General features: G+C 52.8%; 1 protein-coding gene across 1 annotated transcript in view; it reads left to right on the top strand.

Moving 5' to 3' along the window:
* PCNT (pericentrin) overlaps window positions 1-20587 on the top strand; it is a 1129672-nt gene that overhangs the window by 1004513 nt on the left and 104572 nt on the right. Inside the window, exons 45-46 of the mRNA XM_086956243.1 lie at window positions 10126-10364; window positions 11077-11165. Of these exons, the coding sequence (XP_086812369.1) occupies window positions 10126-10364; window positions 11077-11165 (328 nt within the window). The remainder of the gene's footprint in view (window positions 1-10125; window positions 10365-11076; window positions 11166-20587) is intronic.

Consider the following 20587-nt stretch of genomic DNA (forward strand, 5'->3'; position numbering starts at 1 on the left):
GGTTTTGCGTAGACTACAGAGGCCTCAATGCAGTCACTAAGACTGATGCCCACCCAATACCAAGGGCAGATGAACTTATAGATAGATTGGCTTCTGCCAACTACTTAAGCACATTTGACCTGACAGCTGGGTATTGGCAAATCAGGTTAGCTGAGGATGCCAAGCCCAAGACAGCATTTTCAACCCCTGGTGGACATTATCAATTTGTGGTAATGCCCTTTGGTCTGAAAAATGCACCTGCCCGCTTCCAAAGGCTGGTGAATCAAGTTCTCACTGGGCTGGATCACTTCTGTGCAGCATATCTTGATGATATAGCTGTCTTTAGTTCCACCTGGGAGGATCACCTGGTCCACCTGAGGAAAGTGTTAGAGGCACTGCAAGCAGCAGGTCTCACTATCAAGGCCACAAAGTGCAAGATAGGGCAGACACAGGTTGTATAACTGGGCCACCTTGTAGGTGGAGGCCAGGTTCAGCCACTGGAGAGCAAGATACAATCCATCAAGGATTGGGCTCCTCCAACCACCCAGACTCAGGTTCGAGCTTTCTTGGGCCTGACTGGTTATTACAGGAAATTTGTCAGAAATTATGGATCAATTGTGACTCCACTTAATGAACTGACTAGTAAAAAGATACCAAAGAAAGTTCAGTGGAGAGCAGGCTGTCAAAAAGCATTCGATGACCTAAAGCAGGCCATGTGCACAGCACCTATCCTAAAAAGTCCAGACTACTCCAAACCATTCATTGTCCAAACAGATGCTTCTGAGTTGGGTGTGGGAGCTGTTCTATCTCAGCTGAATTTTGATGGTCATGACCCGCCCATTGCTTTTATAAGCAGAAGGCTGACCCCCAGAGAGAAAAATTGGTCAGCTATTGAGAGGGAGGCCTTTGCTGTGGTTTGGGCCCTGAAGAAACTGAGGCCATACTTGTTTGGCACTCATTTCAAGATTCAGACCGACCATAAGCCCCTCTTGTGGCTAAATCAGATGAAGGGTGAAAACCCCAAACTGCTTAGGTGGTCCATTTCCCTACAGGGGATGGATTTTACAGTGGAGCATAGACCTGGCACTGATCATGGCAATGCAGATGGGCTCTCCAGGTATTTCCACTTAGAGCAAGAAGACTCACCTGGTCAAGGTTAGTTTATTGTCCCAAAGTTTGGGGGGGGGGGGGGGGGGTCATGTAGGAGAGTATGGTCTGCAATCCTATGATCACCCCAGATTTTTGCTTTTTGCTTCACTGGTTTACGACTTCTCTGGCTGTGGGCCTGCTAATCAGACCCACAGCCTTGCTGTTCTCTCACTAAATTGACACGTGTACCTTAGGTGCATTTACCAATTGGTACTGGGCCACCTTATCAGACCCTGTAACTCAGGGCATAAGTTTACCCAGGGACTACCAGGGGCTGCAGCATGTATTATGCCACCCCTGGCTGGCCATCTAAATCTGACACAACTGGCTGCACGACAGCTGGGGCAAGGTGGTGTAATCACCCCTTGCTTTAGATATAGTATACCTATATCTAACCCTAAAATGGACACACAGATTCCTATCAGTCACTCCTATGGCAGGCCTTGACAATCCTGAAGGCAGAGTGCTTGGAATCGTGTGAGATGGTGCTCTGGCATGAGCTGAGCCCGTTTGCAGCTTGCGGAACCAAGTCCTAATAGCTGTTCCATGTGCATTATAATCCTCGCGGTTATATGCCAACTCTGGTATCGCTTTATCAAAACATGTCGAGTAAGGTGTCATACGAATTGGAATACTAACCCCTCGCCAATTCTGGCGACAGGGTTAGCATTCCACCCTTCTAGAGGGACACAAAATGTATGTAACTGTGAACCCCGGTTAAAGTTAACTCGAGCCTCAGCATCACAAAATGGATGCTGCCACCACAGACACAAGTCTGACCTCCTGCTGCTGGGAGTCCTTCCAGCGAGGGAGGCTTGGACAAAGGGTTTCCTGTCAGGGGCGGTACTAGCACCATCCCAGAGAGGGTTTTGTGTATCCTGGGTAGGCAGGGCTTAGAGGAAGGTGACTGCAAGTGACACCCCGGTGCTCACTATGCATCTGCCGGCTAGAACCAGTTCCAGGGGCACACCAGCCCCTGAGCTGGGGAAAGTCCGGCATGGGCGAGGGGTGTAACCACCCCCTTCCTGGTCCCACCCATGGGCAGGACCTAGTCGTGTGCCAGCCCCTTTTCCTAGTATAAAGATAGGAGCGGGCCCCCTTCCAAATTAGATCATCTTTGAATCCTGAAACTACTTTCTACGAAAGGAACTCAAGACTTATTCTCAAGATTTCTCCCTTGTGACTAAGGAGTAGTCAACCTGCACCCGCAGGCACCTTCTAAGAACACTGCGGTTTGCTGCACGTCCTTCCTCCGGAATCCGACCGACCAGCACGACGAGACCCGGCTTCCCTGGCACCTCTGACCTCTACCTACATCGTCAGCTCAGCTGAGATCCGTGGGTGTGACGAGACCTCGAGGGACCGGCCATCTTCAGAACTGCACGACGCTTATCCAGCACGACCGCCGAGGGACCCTCGAGTGAGTGCTTTGGGGTTCGAGAAGCCCTAACCCTGAGCAGCTCCAGCACCGAAGTCCAGCCCCCCAGCATCCACCAGATCTGCTTGGGGCCCTTCTGCTCTTTGCTGCTCACCGCGTTGTCCGGCTACTTGCCTGCTGGCTTGTGGCCCTCTTGACGACGCTCCATGACGACAACACCGCTGGTCTGGTTGCTCCAGACTGGCCCTTGCTCCCCTCCAACAGAGGAGCACCCCGGACCCTCCTGGTCCACTCCAGACGCCATTTTAAGTCCACCGCATGGGCTTGCATTTGCCAAGACTTGTTGCCCCAATCCTGGGTCCAGCGACGTCGACAGCAGATACCATCGTGGGACAGCTCGCACCTCCATCCTGGTCGCCGACAACGCCTCCTGGTCCGTGAGACTGCAGAGCCCAGCGTCGCCCACTCACCTGGTCGAGGTGACTCCATCTGGTGCCATCCTGGTGCCCATCTAATCACTGGCTAGTGATTCAGAACTTGGTCCCCTCTGCTTACAGGTGTCTTCCATCTACGATCCAGGCTTGGATCCATCCGAATCTCTTCACTGGTCGACTGCCAGCAACTTCTTCTTTCAGGCTCCATAGACTGCAACGAGGATTCCCAACGTCTTTCCAGACCTATGCATCCGCAGCCCCTGGGCTAGGTAAACTCAGCATTTCGGTGCTCCAACATAGCTTTGCTATCCAAAGGTCCAGATCCTTTTTCGTTTCAGCTCTACCTAGTCGGATTCGTCCGATAACACTAACTTTACGAAATCTAGCATCCATAGACTTTGTCCCGCATCCCGCGTGAGAGTGCACACTCTGCACTCGATCTCCCTAGGCCTCCTGCTAGTAATCTGAAGGTTCAGTAGTCCAGTCCTAGCGATCCCAAAGCCTATTAGAGTAGTACTTACCCGCTAGTAATTTCACATTCCACTTTTAGAGTATATGGTTTTCCGTGCCCCTCGGCATTTGTGTAAATTGTGCGACTTTGCATATTTTCCTAAGAGCTTTGTATTGTGCTTAGCGCCCTGTCCTCATAAAGAGTCCAGGGCTGTTGTGTTCTAAATAAATATACTTTATTTTCATAACAACTTGTGTGGTGTCCTTTCACTTGGTGTTCAAGGGGTATATGTGATGGTATAACAGCTGGCTTAACACGCCCTCCAGAGTCTAGCCTAAAGACTGCTCTTGTCCATGCTACTAGGATATCTGGTCTACGGTTGACTTGCAACCAATCATCAATAAGGGTTGTTTTGACTGATGCATAGTGATCACTAGAATAGTGAGCACTGCATATCAGGCCAACTTCTCACAAGTTTCATCTGCATGACTTGGCACACTTCTTCCCTATTTCAGGAGTCCAGCTACTAAGTACTAGCAATCCCTCCACTTCTGGGAGACTGGCTGTTAGGCAGATCAGTCTGGTCACACAGCAGTGCTTCAAGTACAACTGCAGAGCACTCACTTCCTTGTATGTCTTTAAGAACTTTGAAATGGAACAAAGTGAAGTTGTTTGAATCTCACTTTTATACTCCTTTTCCAGATAGGAAATGGGAATCTTATGTTTGAGACTTAAAAACCACTTTGGTTGGTTCTCTTTTAAAAGGTTTCCCTCCGTGCTTCTCTTCAGACACAGTCTTCATTTAAAGTAGTGCTTCTCACAGCAGCTAGCAATGTAGCTGGCTCCAAGCGAGGAGTACTCAAAACATGGGCGTATGAAACTTGAGATCTCTAGACCGGATGGTCACCAGACCAAAAGATAGGCGCTGCTTTGGAAGTTCCTCTTCTTGAACAATGAAACTGCAGCCTCCTACCACACCTTTACTGTAAATCAGAAAGCTGTGCTCAGGAAGAACAAAATGTAGGAGAGTAGGGTCTGCAATCCTATGATCACCCAGATTTTTTTGCTTTTGTTTCACTGGTTTACGACTTTCCCTGGCTGTGGGCCTGCCACCAGACCCACAGCCTAGCTGTTCTCTCACTAAATTGACATGTGTACCTTAGGTGCATTACCCAATTGGAACTGAGCCACCTTATCAGACCCTGTAACTCAGGGCATAGGTGTACCCAGGGCCTACCAGGGGCTGAAGCATGTATTATGCCACCCCTGGATGGCCATCTAAATCTGACACAACTGGCTGCACGACAGCTGGGGCAAGGTGGTGTAATCACCCTTTGCTTTAGATATAGTATACCTATATCTAACCCTAAAATGGACACACAGATTCCTATCAGCCACTCCTATGGCAGGCCTTGACAATCCTGAAGGCAGAGTGCTTGGAATCGTGTGAAATGGTGCTCTGGCATGAGCTGAGCCCGTTTGCAGCTTGCGGAACCAAGTCCTAATAGCTGTTCCATGATAACGCATACCATATACTCTTAAGTGCATTATAATCCTCGCGGTTATATGCTATCTTTGGTATTGCTTTATCAAAACATGTAGAGTAAGGTGTCATACGAATTGGAATACTAACACCTCGCCAATTCTGGCGACAGGGTTAGCATTCCACCCTTCTAGAGGGACACGACATGTATGTAACTGAACCCCGGTTAAAGTTAACTGAAGCCTCAGCTCCACAAAATGGATGCTGCCACCACAGACACGAGTCTGACCTCCTGCTGCTGGGAGTCCTTCCAGCGAGGAGAGCTTGGACAAAGGGTTTCCTGTCAGGGGCGGTGCTAGCACCATCCCAGACAGGGTTTTGTGTATCCTGGGTAGGCAGGGCTTTACAGGAAGGTGACTGCAGAGTGGCACCCCGGTGCTCACTACGCATCTGCCGGCTAGAACCAGTTTCAGGGGCACACCAGCCCCTGGCCTGGGGAAAGTCCGGCATGGGAGAGGGGTGTAACCACCCCCCTTCCTGGTCCCACCCCTAGGGCAGGACCTAGTTGCGTACCCACCCCTTTCTTTAGGATAAAGGCAGGAGCGGGGACCCTTCCAAATTAGATCATCTTTGAATCAAGAAACTACTTTCTACGAAAGGAACTCTCGACTCTTCTCAAGATTTCTCCCTTGTGGCTAAGGAGTAGTCACCCTGCATCCGCAGGCACCATCTAAGAACTCTGCGGTTTGCTGCACGTCCTTCCTCAGGAATCCGACCGACCAGCACAACGAGACCCGGCTTCCCTGGCACCTCTACCTACCTCTACAGCTAAGCTGAGAACCGTAGGTGCGACGAGACCTCGAGGGACCGGCCATCATCAGAACTGCACGACTTCTATCCAGCACGACCGCCGAGGGATCATCTGGTGAGTGCTGTGGGGTCCGAGAAGCCCCGACCCTGAGCAGCTCCAGCACCGAAGTCCAGCCTCCCAGCATCTCCACGATCTGCGTGGGGCCCTTCTGCTTTTTGCTGCTCACCGCGTTGTTTGGCTACTAGCCCGCTGGCTTGTGGCCTTCTGAACGACGCCCGACGACATCACTGCTGCTGGTCTGGTTGCTCCAGACTGGCCCTTGCTCCCTTCCAAAAGAGGAGCACCCCGGACCCTCCTGGTCCACTCCAGACGCCATTTTGAGTCCACCGCGTGGGCTTGAATTTGCCAAGACTTGTTGCCCCAATCCTGGGCCCAGCGACGTCGACAGCATCATCCATCGTGGGACAGCTCGCACCTCCATCCTGGTCGCCGACAACGCCTCCTGGTCCGTGAGACTGCAGAGCCCAGCGTCGCCCACTCACCTAGTCGAGGTGACTACCATCCGGTGCACTCCTGGTGCCACCCGACTACTGGCTAGTAGTCACGAACTTGGTCCCCTCTGCTTTCAGGTGTCATCCATCTTCGATCCAGGCTTGGATCACTCGAACTCTCTTCACTGGTCGCCTGCCAGCAACTCCTTTCTTCAGGCTCCTGGTTCGCCTACGAGGATTCCCGACGTCTTTTGAGACATATGCAGCTGCAGCCCCTGGGCTAGGTAACTTCGGCATTTAGGTGCCCCAGCATAGCCTCCCTATCCAAGGGTCAGGATCCACTGTCGTTTTCGATCTACCTTATCGGGTTTGCCCGAGAACACTAACTTTGTCTTTACTAGCTCCCATAGACTTTGTCCCGCATCCCGCGTGAGAGTACACACTCTGCACCCGAGTCCCCTAGGCCTCCTACTAGTAATCTGAAGGTTCAGTAACGTAGTCCTAGCGATTCCAAAGCCTATTAGTACAGTACTTACCTGCTAGTAATTTCGCATTCCACTTTCAGAGTATATGGTTTTCTGTGCCCCTCGGGCATTTGTGTAAATTGTGCAACTTAAAGTATTTTCGTAAGAGTTTTGTTGTGTGCTTAGTACCCTGTCCTCATAAAGAGTACAGGGCTGTTGTGATCTAAATAAATACACTTTATTTTCATAACACTTGTGCAGTGGCGGCTTTTGACATTTGAAATTGGTAGGGCGTAAAAGTTGCGGATGAGACGCGTTGCGAGTGAGCGAAGCGAGCGTGAACGTCATAAGAGGGTGGAGGAGATTATCCTGAGAAAAAAAGAGTGCAAATAGTGCATTTTAAAGACCATTTGACAAAGCAATGCAAAACGGTTTGTAAAGCAATTGTGAAAGTGTAGATATACATACTATAGTTGACATCACCCGACAGGGCACAGGCCACTTGCTAAAACAGTAGTTAAACACTGCTCCATGCATTCCGTCAGTCACTCTTGAACTCGTTATTTTTAGAGCTGAACTATGGCTACGATTTTGTTAATTTTTTATTCATCATCTCAAACTACCTTTCAGCTCGGATATGCAAGTATCCAGTCTCTGAAAAATTAAAAGCTGGACAGACTAGAACAGAGACATTGGCAGGCATTCATTCTTTGCAAGGAAACTGATATGTTTGGACAACAAGGAGACTCTGAGATAAACGTTAACCTGTTAACCTCTTTGTGTGCCCATACCCTGGGGAGTATACATGAAAAAGCCTCCGTCCAAACCCAAAAATAACTGTAAAGTAACACTCTACAAAACAAACAGACCATAGCGTACAACCCCCCAAAGGCGACAATTTATCCACGAGGCCATATCTCCAGATTCTCCGTTTGTTATGATGCCCCCGGGGCCCAAAAAGAGCCTCGTGTCTATCTTCCTGCTTATCTCTGCGTTCAGCCATTAAGAGGATTCACAGGCGGCATTTCCACTACACTGCGCTTCTTTTATGGCCAGCACTGCAAACAACAGATGTTACTAGTATTACCCAATTTAATGCAACTCACTATGACAACCTATACTGTTGCTCCTCGTCTCTAATTCAATTTCAAAATACCTCATCAGTGCTCCCTTTGTATTTCCGCATCACTTGAAATAATCACACCATATTCTACATCTCGGGTGACCTTTCCCCTTAAGAAGTGAATATATCGTGGTGATCATTTTTAAACGGTAAACATTTTAAATCATTCTTTTAGTTTTCTGATTCATTTGAATCATTTTTATTCACAGTTTCCTTCGTGTTTATTGTGTAATTTGTTATCAGTAGACGTCGACATTACATTAATAAGTACACTAGTAATCCAACTCGTTTCGAAAGAAAAGTTCCATCATCAGAGGCACTTTATCATGAACTTTTCCCATTGCTGAGAATTATTATAAATAAAAGGTGCGTGTTACTATAAGGAGGCAAGGATGAGTTAGTTGGTCGGTCTTTACTTTGATTCAAACTGGTGACCTGCAGATCGAACGCGGCACCAGTGAATCATGAATAGACTGACCCGTGACCCCTCTTCCCAGCTACTTAAAAAAGACGACCTGAGGGGATGAGGGGGGAGGCGGGAGGGGTTTGGAAATAAACACAATATATATAAAATAAAAGTAAACTTACAATCGGTCGGAGACTCCGTCCCGCCGTCCTGGTTCAAGTCCTGCACGTCATCAGGAAGGTGGCGCGCAGGCAGCCTCCCACCCCTCCACCGCCTCCTTCTTGATTGGTGCGGCCGGCTGCCCCAGGCTACGTAATTTTCTCTGTATGCTGCTGCTGCAGCATACAGGGAGAGTGAGTGGGTGGTGTTTCTCGAGGGCAGGGGGGAGTGGTTTGGGGGAGTGGCTTTCCCACTGTTGTGTTATACTGTCTGTTTGGGCTGCCTCAGGCTGCCCAGTCAGTCCGTATTAACAACAGTGGGCAAGCCACTCCCCCAAGCCACTCCCCCCTGCCCTCGAGAAACGAAACTAGGAAGTTCTTCTTTCTCGCCGTGCAAGAAGACAGAAACAAATGGTAGTTATATTAAGGCAATAACTACCATTTGTTTCTGCCTTCTCGCACGGCGAGAAAGCAGGGGGCGGCGCCCAAACGCCCCCATGGTGGAGCCGCCGCTGCACTTGTGTGGTGTCCTTTCACTTAGTGTTCAAGGGGTATATGTGATGGTATAACAGCTGGCTTAACACGCCCTCTAGAGTTTAGCCCGAAGACTGCTCGTATCCACGCTACTAGGATAGCTGGTCTATAAGGTTGACTTACAACCAATCACCATAAGGGTTGTTTGGACTGATACAAAGTGCTCACTAGAATAGTGAACATTATATATCAGGCCAACTTCTCACACAAACCATCAGTGTAAGGTAGCTCTGTCTGTCCATTGAAGCTGTCCTAACCCTCCAACTTATGCCATGCTAAACTAGGGGCACACAGAGTCCTGCTACCACTCATATATTGAGCACTCGGTGTACACACGCACACCCACTTGGCGTGCACATAGGATGTCAGCTCAAGTTTCTGGAACTCAAGAAATAGCTGAACTTTATTAGAGAGGGTCTGTAGAACACGCTCTTACTAGTACAGACAACATTTTCTGGTCATACTAAACTTCTATAATAATGTGTGTTACCACCTCCTCTTTGTTAAACCCAGGACAGTGACAGTAGTGCACGGTCTATCATGAGACCACCCTACCCTCCAAATGAGGGGATAGTACCTGCTCTCGCATTAAGGACTGGTGGTGTCCTCTGTTATCATGCTACATTAGAGTGAAGCGAGGACCAGAATAAGTCGGGATATGAGTTTCAGTGTAGGGGTACATGTCAGTTTACCACAAATGGGACATTCCTGTCTCTGCAGGAACGTTTTCATGAACTCTGGATTTCTGACATTTAAATTGTTTTTCTAAAAGTCTATTTAAGTTATGCGGTCATTGGCTGTCACTTCATAAACTTTATTTTCCCTACTGACCCCATTTCCCCTCTCAGCAGCCATTTGTAGAGTAGCAAACCGTAAAGGTACCTATATGTTTGGTACTGCTAACCTTGTTCAGTGATTCGAAACCTGCTAGTTTGGAAACCTAAATGTGTAAAGCTCTTTTGACCTCTGAGTCCATGGTCTGGGATAGTTAAGAAACTGACTGCTGCTCTGTCAGTGTCTGATTTAGTGAAAGGGAGACACATCGTGCCAAAAGGTTGGTAAGTGAAGAAAGGAAGTAAGACCAAACTGATTTCTAGGTTTGTAGCACGCTTGATAGGTGAGTAATTAGAGGCGAGTTTCTTAATAGCACCTCTTGCATGTTGTACTCTTCTAGGTAATATGTTTGGACTCCTAAATTATGTCCTGTCCTTTGTAGGCTTGCTCTTTAATTTATAATCTGTATTTTATTGCTCTATCTTTTTAGCTGCAGAGACTGTACAGGAAGTACTTACGTGCAGAAAGTTTCCGAAAAGCCCTTGTGTACCAGAAAAAATACCTTCTTCTGCTCCTTGGTGGATTTCAGGACTGTGAGCAGGCCACCCTCTCCATGATAGCACGTATGGGTGTGTATCCTTCAACTGTGGACCTTCAGGTTGTAAGCACTCACTCCCATGCCTTCACAAAGTTCAGATCTACAGTGCGAGCAGTCATAGCCATATCCAGGTAAGATATGCTCTGTATTCAAAGGTGAAGTCCTATATGACATTGGAGGCAAAATTGATTTATAAGCCAAGTAAAGTATCTTCTCCTATTCCAGTGGTACTGACAATTTGAATTTTTTGAAAGGCCTGAGCAATGACAGTGTACAACTGGGGATGGATCTTAGGTGCATCAGCATTGATAATGTGTTGAATTTAATATATGAATCGTAGCTTCCCCGAGTATTTGGATACTTAGTTGTCTGATCTTGACTTAATGGAGGGGGTGTAGAGGAGAATCTGGAAAATCTGTATTTCTGGTCATATGCAGTGTCTTACCTAACATGAACAGTAAAGGAGAATGAAGTATATTATCATATAGCTATGTTTTTATGATTACAGTCTCAGGCCACTAGCAGGCCTTGCCACCATGACCGGCGAGAGAGTAGGGTGAAGTAGAAGAATGCTACTTATCTTGTCGTCTTGGGTTCTAATGCATAATTGCTACCATCTCTTGTGATCTTCTTTATCAGGACCCTGAAACAGAAGGGTTGTGTGAAAAATAAGGATGTTTCTGCCTCATTTGTATTTGAGTTAACTGCAAGTCTCCCCAGTCTTTATCTGATCAGTATTTCTCTTTTTGAACCACATATGGAGTTTCCCTTATCTTTGCAGCTGTTTTGATTGATAACTTGTCTACTCCTGCTTAGAACTCCGTGTTTGTTTCTGCCCTTCAGGTTGAAATTTTTGGTGAAAAAATGGCAAAAGGTGCACAGAAAGGGAGGTCCAGTGGAGGCTCAGGCCCATGTCTCAACACCCCATCAAGGTGAGGATATTTATTTAATTAGGAATGCGTATAGTCCACGTGTAACTGTTTCTTGAATGTCCTTTTGTCCAGACTTCTACCATCTAGGTTCCAGTTTTACCACTTCTGATCCTCGAGAGAGACTTTTTAAAATGTTTTTAAGTAGTCTTTAGCTGAGCATGCTGCTTCTAGCATTGTGTCCTAGCTTTCAACCAGATCAATAAAAGTGTCTTGTCTATCTGAAAGAAAAGGGTTAGTATTAGATTCCTTACCTTAGAATATCCCCAGGCGTCAGACTGGATCCGGAAAGTTTTGCATAGCAGTACCCTTGCACGTCGGTAGACGTCGTCTGCGGCACTGCGTCCGTTGTTGGTGCCGTGGGAGTATTTAGACGCCGCCCTCTCGCGCTGACGTCAGTTCTTCTTTTTTCTGTGCCAGCAATCGCCGATCTGAAGAAAGTGGTACCCTTAGTCATTTTTTTACTAAACTTTTTCGATCTTTTTGATCTGTTTTTCGAGTTAAACGACTCAATCGGTGCCAGTAGGGATGCCCGGGTTCAAGCCCTGTGCCGACTGCGACCGACTGGTGTCGGTTACCGGCCCCTATCGCCGGTGCCTACATTGTTTGGGGTTCGATCACGATGACAAGTCGAGCCCCGACTGCCGGGCCTTGACGTCAAAGGCTAGACTGGAGCGGTCCCCTAAGCGCCTCGAGCTCCGGCAGTCGGCCCCGCGCAGCTCGAGGTCCCGGTCCAGGAGGAGGTCGAGTGATCGGTTGTGGGGCCAGAGTCTTCACAGCTTGTCGAGTCAACACCACTCGCCGGGCTCCAAGCCCTCAGGTAAGAGGCACAAGAAGTCAAAGCAGCGGCACCGCTCTTCTGACTCTCCCCGGTGCTCGCACTATGTGGCCGCGGGTTCGGGCGACACCACCCACGCGGCTCCACAGCCAGCCACATACCTGCCGGTCCCTGGGCTTAATGCGACGCCGGAGGAGATTTGTGACTTCCTTGTGGCCATGAGGACTCACTTCCCTCCGTCGAGGGTTGTCGGCGCGCCTTCGAGCCCCACAGCCCCGACTGGCCTGCCGGCGGCTTTCGGCCCCAGCGACTTCGGTCCCGATGCCGCAAGGCCCCACTGGATCCAGGTCCGGGTCGCCGCTGGTCGACCTCACAATCCTTCCGCCAGCGCCGACCCCCAGGGTGTTGCCCCCGATGCCGTCCCTGGACAACGACGTCCCTGATCCCTCCGTCGGTCCGGATCCGGCGTCAGACCGCCGTATTCGACGCTGGCCAAAGAACTTTTTTTCTTTGATCTGGCTCCATCCTTTGACCCTGAATTTCAGGAGATGGAGGACGAGGAGGGTTGGGAGGGGTCAGAGGAGCTAGGGGAGGCCAGTGGTCTAGACACCTAACCTGACACTGGTTTTGTCTCCCCTCCTACCGTGGCTATGGAGGCTACTTTGATCGTGGTGCTGACACGGGCAGCCAAGGCCTTGGCGCTCAAGCTCCTCGTCGCTACTGTGAGGCCTAATATCCTCACTGAGGTCCTTAGACCTCAGGCTGGCTCTCCGGAGCCTTTACTGCTGTTTAATGAGGCTCTCATGGACGTCCTGTTGAGCACTTGGTCCAGGCCCGCTACAGGCCCCCCTGTAGATAGGCACGTCGCCAGGCGCCACCGCCCAGCTCCAGGCGACCCTAGCTTCCTGTCTTCTCGGCCTCCACCTCCCTATCCACATTTCAGACTGCACCCCCAGATCAGGAATCCAAGAGGTACGAACAGTTTGGTAAGAAACTGTTCTCGTCCATTAGCTGCGGACTGTGGTTAGTCAACACTGCTTGCCTCTTGGGCTGCTATACCCACTCTCTGTGGGATACGGTTGCGGCCGTGCTGTCAGATTGCCCGGAAGGGGCCCGGGCGAAGCTCGCTCAAGCCCTCGCGGAGGGACGAAACGCAGCGCGGTATTCTATTTGATGTGGGTGGATACCACGGACTCACTGGGCAGGGCAATGTCAACGATGGTGGCGGTTCGCCGCTGTAGGAAGGTGGATATCTGACTATGGTTACCCCCAACTTTTTGCCTGGTGTTTTTGCTGTTTTTTCGACTTAGTTGACCTGGGACCCTGCTATTCAGGGCCCCAGGCCTACTGCTCTCTGTAAAATGGATTCCATGTACCTTAGTGTTGGACAGGCCACGTGAAGGGCTTGCTCCCTCCCCGCATGACAAGGCCCGAGCCCGGCCCTCCAGGTGTTACCCACAGAAACCACCCGCTCTCTGTCTCATACGGGACCCCTGCCCCCGGACATCCCTGCGTCATGGGCCTGAATCACTACCGGCCCCCTCGCCCGGCCTGGGCGCAATCTTGGACATTGCACCACGAGGCCGCGTGGCCTCCGATCGACCCTAACCCTGGGCCTGGCCAGGCCCCGACATCCCGGCACCACCATCCACCCAGGAGGTGAACGGACCACTTGGCAGGTCAATGGGAGAAAGAAGTGTCGATGGCTCTCCCCCGCCAGGTGCCGATCGCCCCAGCTCCCCCAGGCGCTGGCTCCACCCCCCTGCTGGGTGTCTGGACTCCCTCATCCTGGACCCCCCGACCTCCAAGTGCGAGGGTCTGGACATCAAAGGGCGCCAGACCTATAACTGGGGCAGCTCCAGAGCAGGAAGGCAGTTGTATCCTGGAGTCGAGAGACGCAGTGAAGAACTCATCCTTGACGGACTACTGGCGCTGCCGTAGCCCTGCCTTGCGAACTACTGTCTTGCCTGCTGGCGCTGCCGCAACCTTCTGAAACCTTCATTGTCGTCGGGACCTGCTGGCGTGGCCGCGGACCGTTTGTAACTACCACCTTCTCGGGACCAGCTGGCTCCGCCGCGGCCCGATCATCTAGAACGCCGAGCTCGAGGATTGTGAGCTATCCATCTTATCATCACATCTACCAGATTGGTAACAAGACTGTCCCGCTACCCCTTCTCCCCAAACCAAGAGACTAGAATCGAGGGGACCCCTGAGTCCAGACCTCCTTGTACCATTCCACCGTACTTAAAGATTGCTTATAAAGAACGTTAAACCGTATTTCTATGTGGTGTACATCTGTGGGGGGGAAGTTACTCGTCTGTACGATCGCTGGAGACGGCTCTCCCCGGAGACCTCTCCCCTTGTCCTCGGCCGACCCTCCCGGTCCGTCTAACATTGGTGGCCAGCGGCGCGATCCGAATCAACGCGTAATCGTACAGAGAGTAGCTCACCCCACGACGAAACCACAATGACAACCAAAGAGAGCGGATCCACCGAGAAATTCCAGATGGAGAAATTGGAAGAGTACAGCCATCGTGAGTTGAAAAAATTCTGCATCGCTACCACCGGTCTGAGTACTAAAGATGATTTCAAGCACGCCATTGAGTCATGGGCAGAAACCGGGGCCGTCAGACCCCCGGACCAAAATGTTGCAGCATCAGAGAGGAACACCACGGCTCCCGAGGAGCGAAGAACGGGTCTCTCGCAGGAAGAGATCCAAGAGAGAGAAAAAAACAGACTACATGAGTTAGAAATGGCCCGGCTCAAAATGGATGGCGAACTCAAATTAGCCGAACAAAAACTGAACCTAGAACATCTGCGGCTCCGAGAAGAACGGGAAGAAAAAGAGACAAAGAGAACTCGAAGAAAAGAGACTAGCGTATGAACACGAGCGCAAGCTAGCAGAAATAGACTTACGTAAGCAGAACAAAGAATTAGGGGTGCCCGAGCAACCGCGCACCCCGGGAGCAACAGAAAAGAAAGTACACATCCCCAAGGATGTCGTTCGAGAATATTTCCGAGATGACGACATACAACAATGGTTCAAGGCCTACGAGATCGCTATGACCTCCCACCGGATCGATCGAAGTGACTGGGGAGCCGGGCTATGGGGGAGGTTCGTCAATGAGGGCCGCGACGCCCTGTTACAGCTCCCAGACCACCTGATGACCTCCTATGACCACATGAAGGCTACCCTCCTCACCCGCTATGGGCTCACACCCGAAATGTACCGACAGAGGTTCCGAGACTGCACCCGGATCCCGGGTACAACTTGGGTGGAGTATGTGAACTATTTCAGCCGAGCCTTCGAGGCCTTCGAGGGTTGGATCAAGGGGAGCAATGTAACGACCTACGAGCAACTCTTCAATCTCATGGTGTGGGAGCACCTATCTAACAACTGCTTCGTCGAGCTCAGGCAGCACCTCCTCGACAGTAAATTGACTGATCCACGGCAGCTCGCCGCCGAGGCTGACCGGTGGGAAATTACCCGAGTGGGCCGGAATGGGCCACATGAACAGAACCGGAACAACCAAGGTCAGCACCGTCCCCGAGGAGGAGGAGGGAGCCAGGGACGAGGAAGAGACAACGCCCCGGCCGCTGCCAGCACCCCACCCCCAGCCAACCGGGGCAACCCCCCGGCGCGCCCGGGGTACAGAGCCAATGTCACGTGTCACCGATGCCAGCGAGTGGGCCACTACGCAAATGACCCGAACTGTCCACAGAACCAGACTCCGAGACCCCGCCAGATGGCTGCCGCCGCCCTGGGGGAAGAACAAATCTCCGAAGAACAAGAGGAGTGCGAGCAAGAACACCAAGAGTGGGAACCAGCCGCCATGGTTCTAGCGTGCCTAGGGGGAAGAGACATGGTCCCGCGGGCCCCCCTACCCGCCAACACCAGGAAGTACAGTCAGTGGGTGAACATTAATGGACGCAGGGCCGAAGCCCTACGTGACACGGGGGCCAGTGTGACAGCCGTCCGCTGTCACCTGGTGACCCCAGAACAGATCCTGCCGAACATTCTCTGCCCTGTCCGTTCCGCCGACAATTCGGAGAGTCTATGCCGGATGGCCTGCGTCCCCTTCGAGTGGGGAGGAGTCTCCGGCATGTTGAAGGTAACGGTCCGAGATGATGCCCCCGTGGACTGTCTCCTGGGGAATGATCTTGAGAGTTCCCCGTGGGCCGCCGTAGAGAGAAGAGAGCACCTGGGGATGTTGGGCCTCCCGGACTGGGCGTGCATAACCACCCGGTCCATGGCCGCCCGTGCCATCCCCCGACCTGAAGAACCAGAATGGCCAGCACCTCCTCCCCCGGTCGCTCCAGCAGAAGCCGCCGACCGGGCCGACCCTCAAGAGCAAACACCCGAAGGGCTCGCTCAGCCCCAGGACCTTCCCGACCTGGCTCAGTGGCGTCAAGAAGGGGGGCCCACCCAGGAACAGTTTCGTCAAGAGCAGAAGACCTGTCCCTCCCTCGAGGGACTCCGCCAACAAGCCCTCGCCCAGAGCGCAGGGGATACCTCTGGAGCCCATTGGGTCTATTGGGACAACGACCTGTTGTACAGCGAACAGAGAATCGCGGAGTTAGGGGCCAGTCGAGTGCTAGTGGTGCCCCTCCACTTTAGAGACTTCTTGCTAAACCTGGCCCACGATGTCCCACTGGCTGGTCACCTGGGTCAGGACAAAACCTACAGTCGCCTGGTGACCCACTTTTTCTGGCCCAAGATGAGAAACGACGTACTCAATCACTGCCGGTCTTGCCCCACGTGCCAGGCCAGCGGGAAGAGCGGCCGCAAACTTAAAGCACCTCTGCAACCTTTCCCAGTTGTCACCACCCCGTTCGAGAGGGTGGGGATAGACATTGTGGGGCCCCTGGACCCCCGTACAGCACAAGGACATCGGTTCATCCTGGTACTGGTGGACCACGCCACCCGCTACCCCGAGGCTGTTCTCCTGCGAACTGTGACAGCCCCGGTAGTCGGCCGGGCCTTGATGGGGATCTTCTCCCGGGTGGGCTTTCCCCGAGAAGTCGTCAGCGACCGGGGCACAAACTTTATTTCAAAATACATGAAGTCCCTCTGGCAACAGTGCGGGGTCACCTACCGATTCACGACCCCCTATCACCCTCAAGGAAACGGACTAGTCGAGCGGTTCAACCGCACGCTCAAAGGGATGATTGGGGGGTTGGAAGAGCCCCTCCGTCGCCAGTGGGATGTGCTACTGCCGTGCCCCCTCTTTGCCTATCGAGAAGTCCCCCGGAAGTCCCTCGGCTTCAGCCCGTTCGAACTCTTATACGGACACCCTGTGCGAGGGCCGCTCAGCCTAGTCAAAGAAGGTTGGGAGATGCCCCCCCCTGAAGAACCCTCCAGATGTTTTCAAGTACCTCCTGACCCTACGCAATCAGACCAGGCGATTCAGAGAAATGGCAAAAGCGAACCTGGAGGCCAGTCAGGAAGACATGAAAAGGTGGTACGATCAAAATGCCTCCTCCATCGAATTCGAACCCGGCCAACAAGTCTGGGTAATGTCCCCCACCGAACCATGCGCCTTGCAGGACAAGTGGACAGGGCCCTTCAAAGTGGTCGAGCGCAAGAGCCCTGTCACCTATCTCATCTATATGGAATCCGCACGGAACCCCCTCCGGGTCCTCCACGCCAATAGATTAAAACCCCACTTTCTGCGTTCGGAGCTCAGCCTCCTGATGGCGACAGACAGCGGAGCCGAAGAGGATTCCGACCCACTCCGTGATCTCCTACGGACTCGGGAGAAGGACGGTTCCGTGGACGGGGTCCGACTCTCAGAGGCCCTCACCCGGAACAGCGCCAAGGCTGCCGAGACCTCCTACTGCAGTTCGCAACCCTGTTCTCCCTCACCCCAGGGGTCACCCCCTGGTGCTTGCACGACGTGGACACTGGAGACAGTCCCCCTATCCGACATCGGGCCTACCGCGTACCAGATCGGGTACGGGCCTGCATCCAAGAGGAGGTGTCAAAAATGCTCACGCTCGGGGTCATCGAGCCCTCAGACAGCCCCTGGGCCAGCCCAGTGGTACTGGTCCCCAAAGCGGCCGCCCCCGGCACCACTCCTGAGCTCCGGTTCTGCGTCGACTACCGGGTCTTGAACGCTGTCACCAGAACCGACGCACATCCCATCCCCCGAGCAGATGAACTAATCGACCGCATGGGAGCTGCCCGCTACCTCAGCATCTTCGACCTGACAGCGGGCTACTGGCAGATCGGTCTCACACCCCGGGCCCAAGAACGATCTGCCTTCTCCACCCCTGATGGCCACTACCACTTCAAGGTCATGCCATTCGGCATGAAGAATGCCCCAGCAACTTTTCAGCGGCTAGTGAACCAGGTCCTGGCGGGACTCGAGGAATTCCGCGCCGCCTACCTGGACGATATCGCTGTGTACAGCCGCCACTGGTCCGACCACCTCAACCACCTCCGAGAGGTTCTGCAGGCCCTCCAACGAGCCGGCCTCACGATCAAGGCCAGCAAATGCCAAATTGGCCAAGGGTCCGTGACCTATCTCGGACACCAGGTGGGAAGCGGTCTGGTGGCCCCTCTGCAACTCAAGATCGCTGCCATCCAGTCTTGGCAGCCCCCCATCACCCAGACCGAGGTCCGCGCCTTCTTGGGACTCACAGGCTACTACCGGCGGTTCGTGAGGGACTATGGCAGCATTGTGGGGCCCCTCACGGAACTCACATCCAAAAACCACCCAAAGAAGGTCAACTGGACCCCAGACTGTCAAGCGGCCTTCGAGAAGCTGAAGACCGCCCTGTGCTCCAGGCCCCCGACTACAGTCGGGAATTCATCGTCCAAACGGATGCCTCCGACCATGGCATTAGGGCAGTCCTTTCCCAGTTGAATCCCGAAGGCCTTGACCAACCAGTGGCTTTCATCAGCAGACGTCTCCTGGCCCGAGAGCAACGCTGGAGCACCATCGAGAGGGAGGCATTCGCAGTGGTGTGGGCCCTCAAAAAGCTCCGGCCTTATCTCTTCGGTACCCACTTCCGGGTGCAGACAGATCATCGGCCCCTGCAGTGGCTAATGCAGATGCGGGGGGAAAACCCAAAACTATTGCGTTGGTCCATCTCCCTGCAGGGGATGGACTTCACTGTGGAACATCGACCTGGACAAGACCACGCCAACGCGGATGGCCTGTCACGCTTTTTCCGCCTCGACGAGGAGAGTCCCCAAGAGGATGGGTGACTCTCCCCGCCTTCAGCTGGGGGGGACGCATGTTGGACAGGCCACGTGAAGGGCTTGCTCCCTCCCCGCATGACAAGGCCCGAGCCCGGCCCTCCAGGTGTTACCCACAGAAACCACCCGCTCCCCGTCTCATACGGGACCCCTGCCCCCGGACATCCCTGCGTCATGGGCCTGAATCACTACCGGTCCCCTCGCCCGGCCTGGGCGCCATCTTGGACATTGCACCACGAGGCCGCGTGGCCTCCGATCGACCCTAACCCTGGGCCTGGCCAGGCCCCGACATCCCGGCACCACCATCCACCCAGGAGGTGAACGGACCACTTGGCAGGTCAATGGGAGAAAGAAGTGTCGATGGCTCTTTCCCGCCAGGTGCCGATCGCCCCAGCTCCCCCAGGCGCTGGCTCCACCCCCCTGCTGGGTGTCTGGACTCCCTCATCCTGGACCCCCCCGACCTCCAAGTGCGAGGGTCTGGACATCAAAGGGCGCCAGACCTATAACTGGGGCAGCTCCAGAGCAGGAAGGCAGTTGTATCCTGGAGTCGAGAGACCCAGTGAAGAACTCATCCTTGACGGACTACTGGCGCTGCCGTAGCCCTGCCTTGCGAACTACTGTCTTGCCTGCTGGCGCTGCCGCAACCTTCTGAAACCGTCATTGTCGTCGGGACCTGCTGGCGTGGCCGCGGACCGTTTGTAACTACCACCTTCTCGGGACCAGCTGGCTCCGCCGCGGCCCGATCATCTAGAACGCCGAGCTCGAGGATTGTGAGCTATCCATCTTATCATCACATCTACCAGATTGGTAACAAGACTGTCCCGCTACCCCTTCTCCCCAAACCAAGAGACTAGAATCGAGGGGACCCCTGAGTCCAGACCTCCTTGTACCATTCCACCGTACTTAAAGATTGCTTATAAAGAACGTTAAACCGTATTTCTGTGTGGTGTACATCTGTGGGGGGGAAGTTACTCGTCTGTACGATCGCTGGAGACGGCTCTCCCCGGAGACCTCTCCCCTTGTCCTCGGCCGACCCTCCCGGTCCGTCTAACACTTAGGTGCATACCCAATTGGATACTGAGTCACCTTATCAGTCCCTGCACAGTGTACCTTAGGTACCCAGGGCCTAGGTGTACCCAGGGCCTACCAGGGGCTGCAGCATGTATTATGCCACCCCTGGCTGGCATTCCAAATCTGACACAACTGGCTGCACGACAGCTGGGGCAAGGTGGTGTAATCACCCTTTGCTTTAGATATAGTAGTCCTATATCTAACCCTAAAATGGACACATGTATTCCTGTCCGTCACTCCTATGGCAGGCCTTATCAATCCTGAAGGCAGAGTGCTTGGAATTATGTGAGATGGTGCTCTGGCATGAGCTGAGCCCGTCTGTAGCTTGCGGAACCAAGTCCTAATAGCTGTTCCACGATAACGCGTACCATA

The sequence above is a fragment of the Lissotriton vulgaris genome, chromosome 2_1 (genome assembly GCF_964263255.1).
Source record: "Lissotriton vulgaris chromosome 2_1, aLisVul1.2, whole genome shotgun sequence".
NCBI classification, from domain to species: Eukaryota; Metazoa; Chordata; class Amphibia; order Caudata; family Salamandridae; genus Lissotriton; species Lissotriton vulgaris.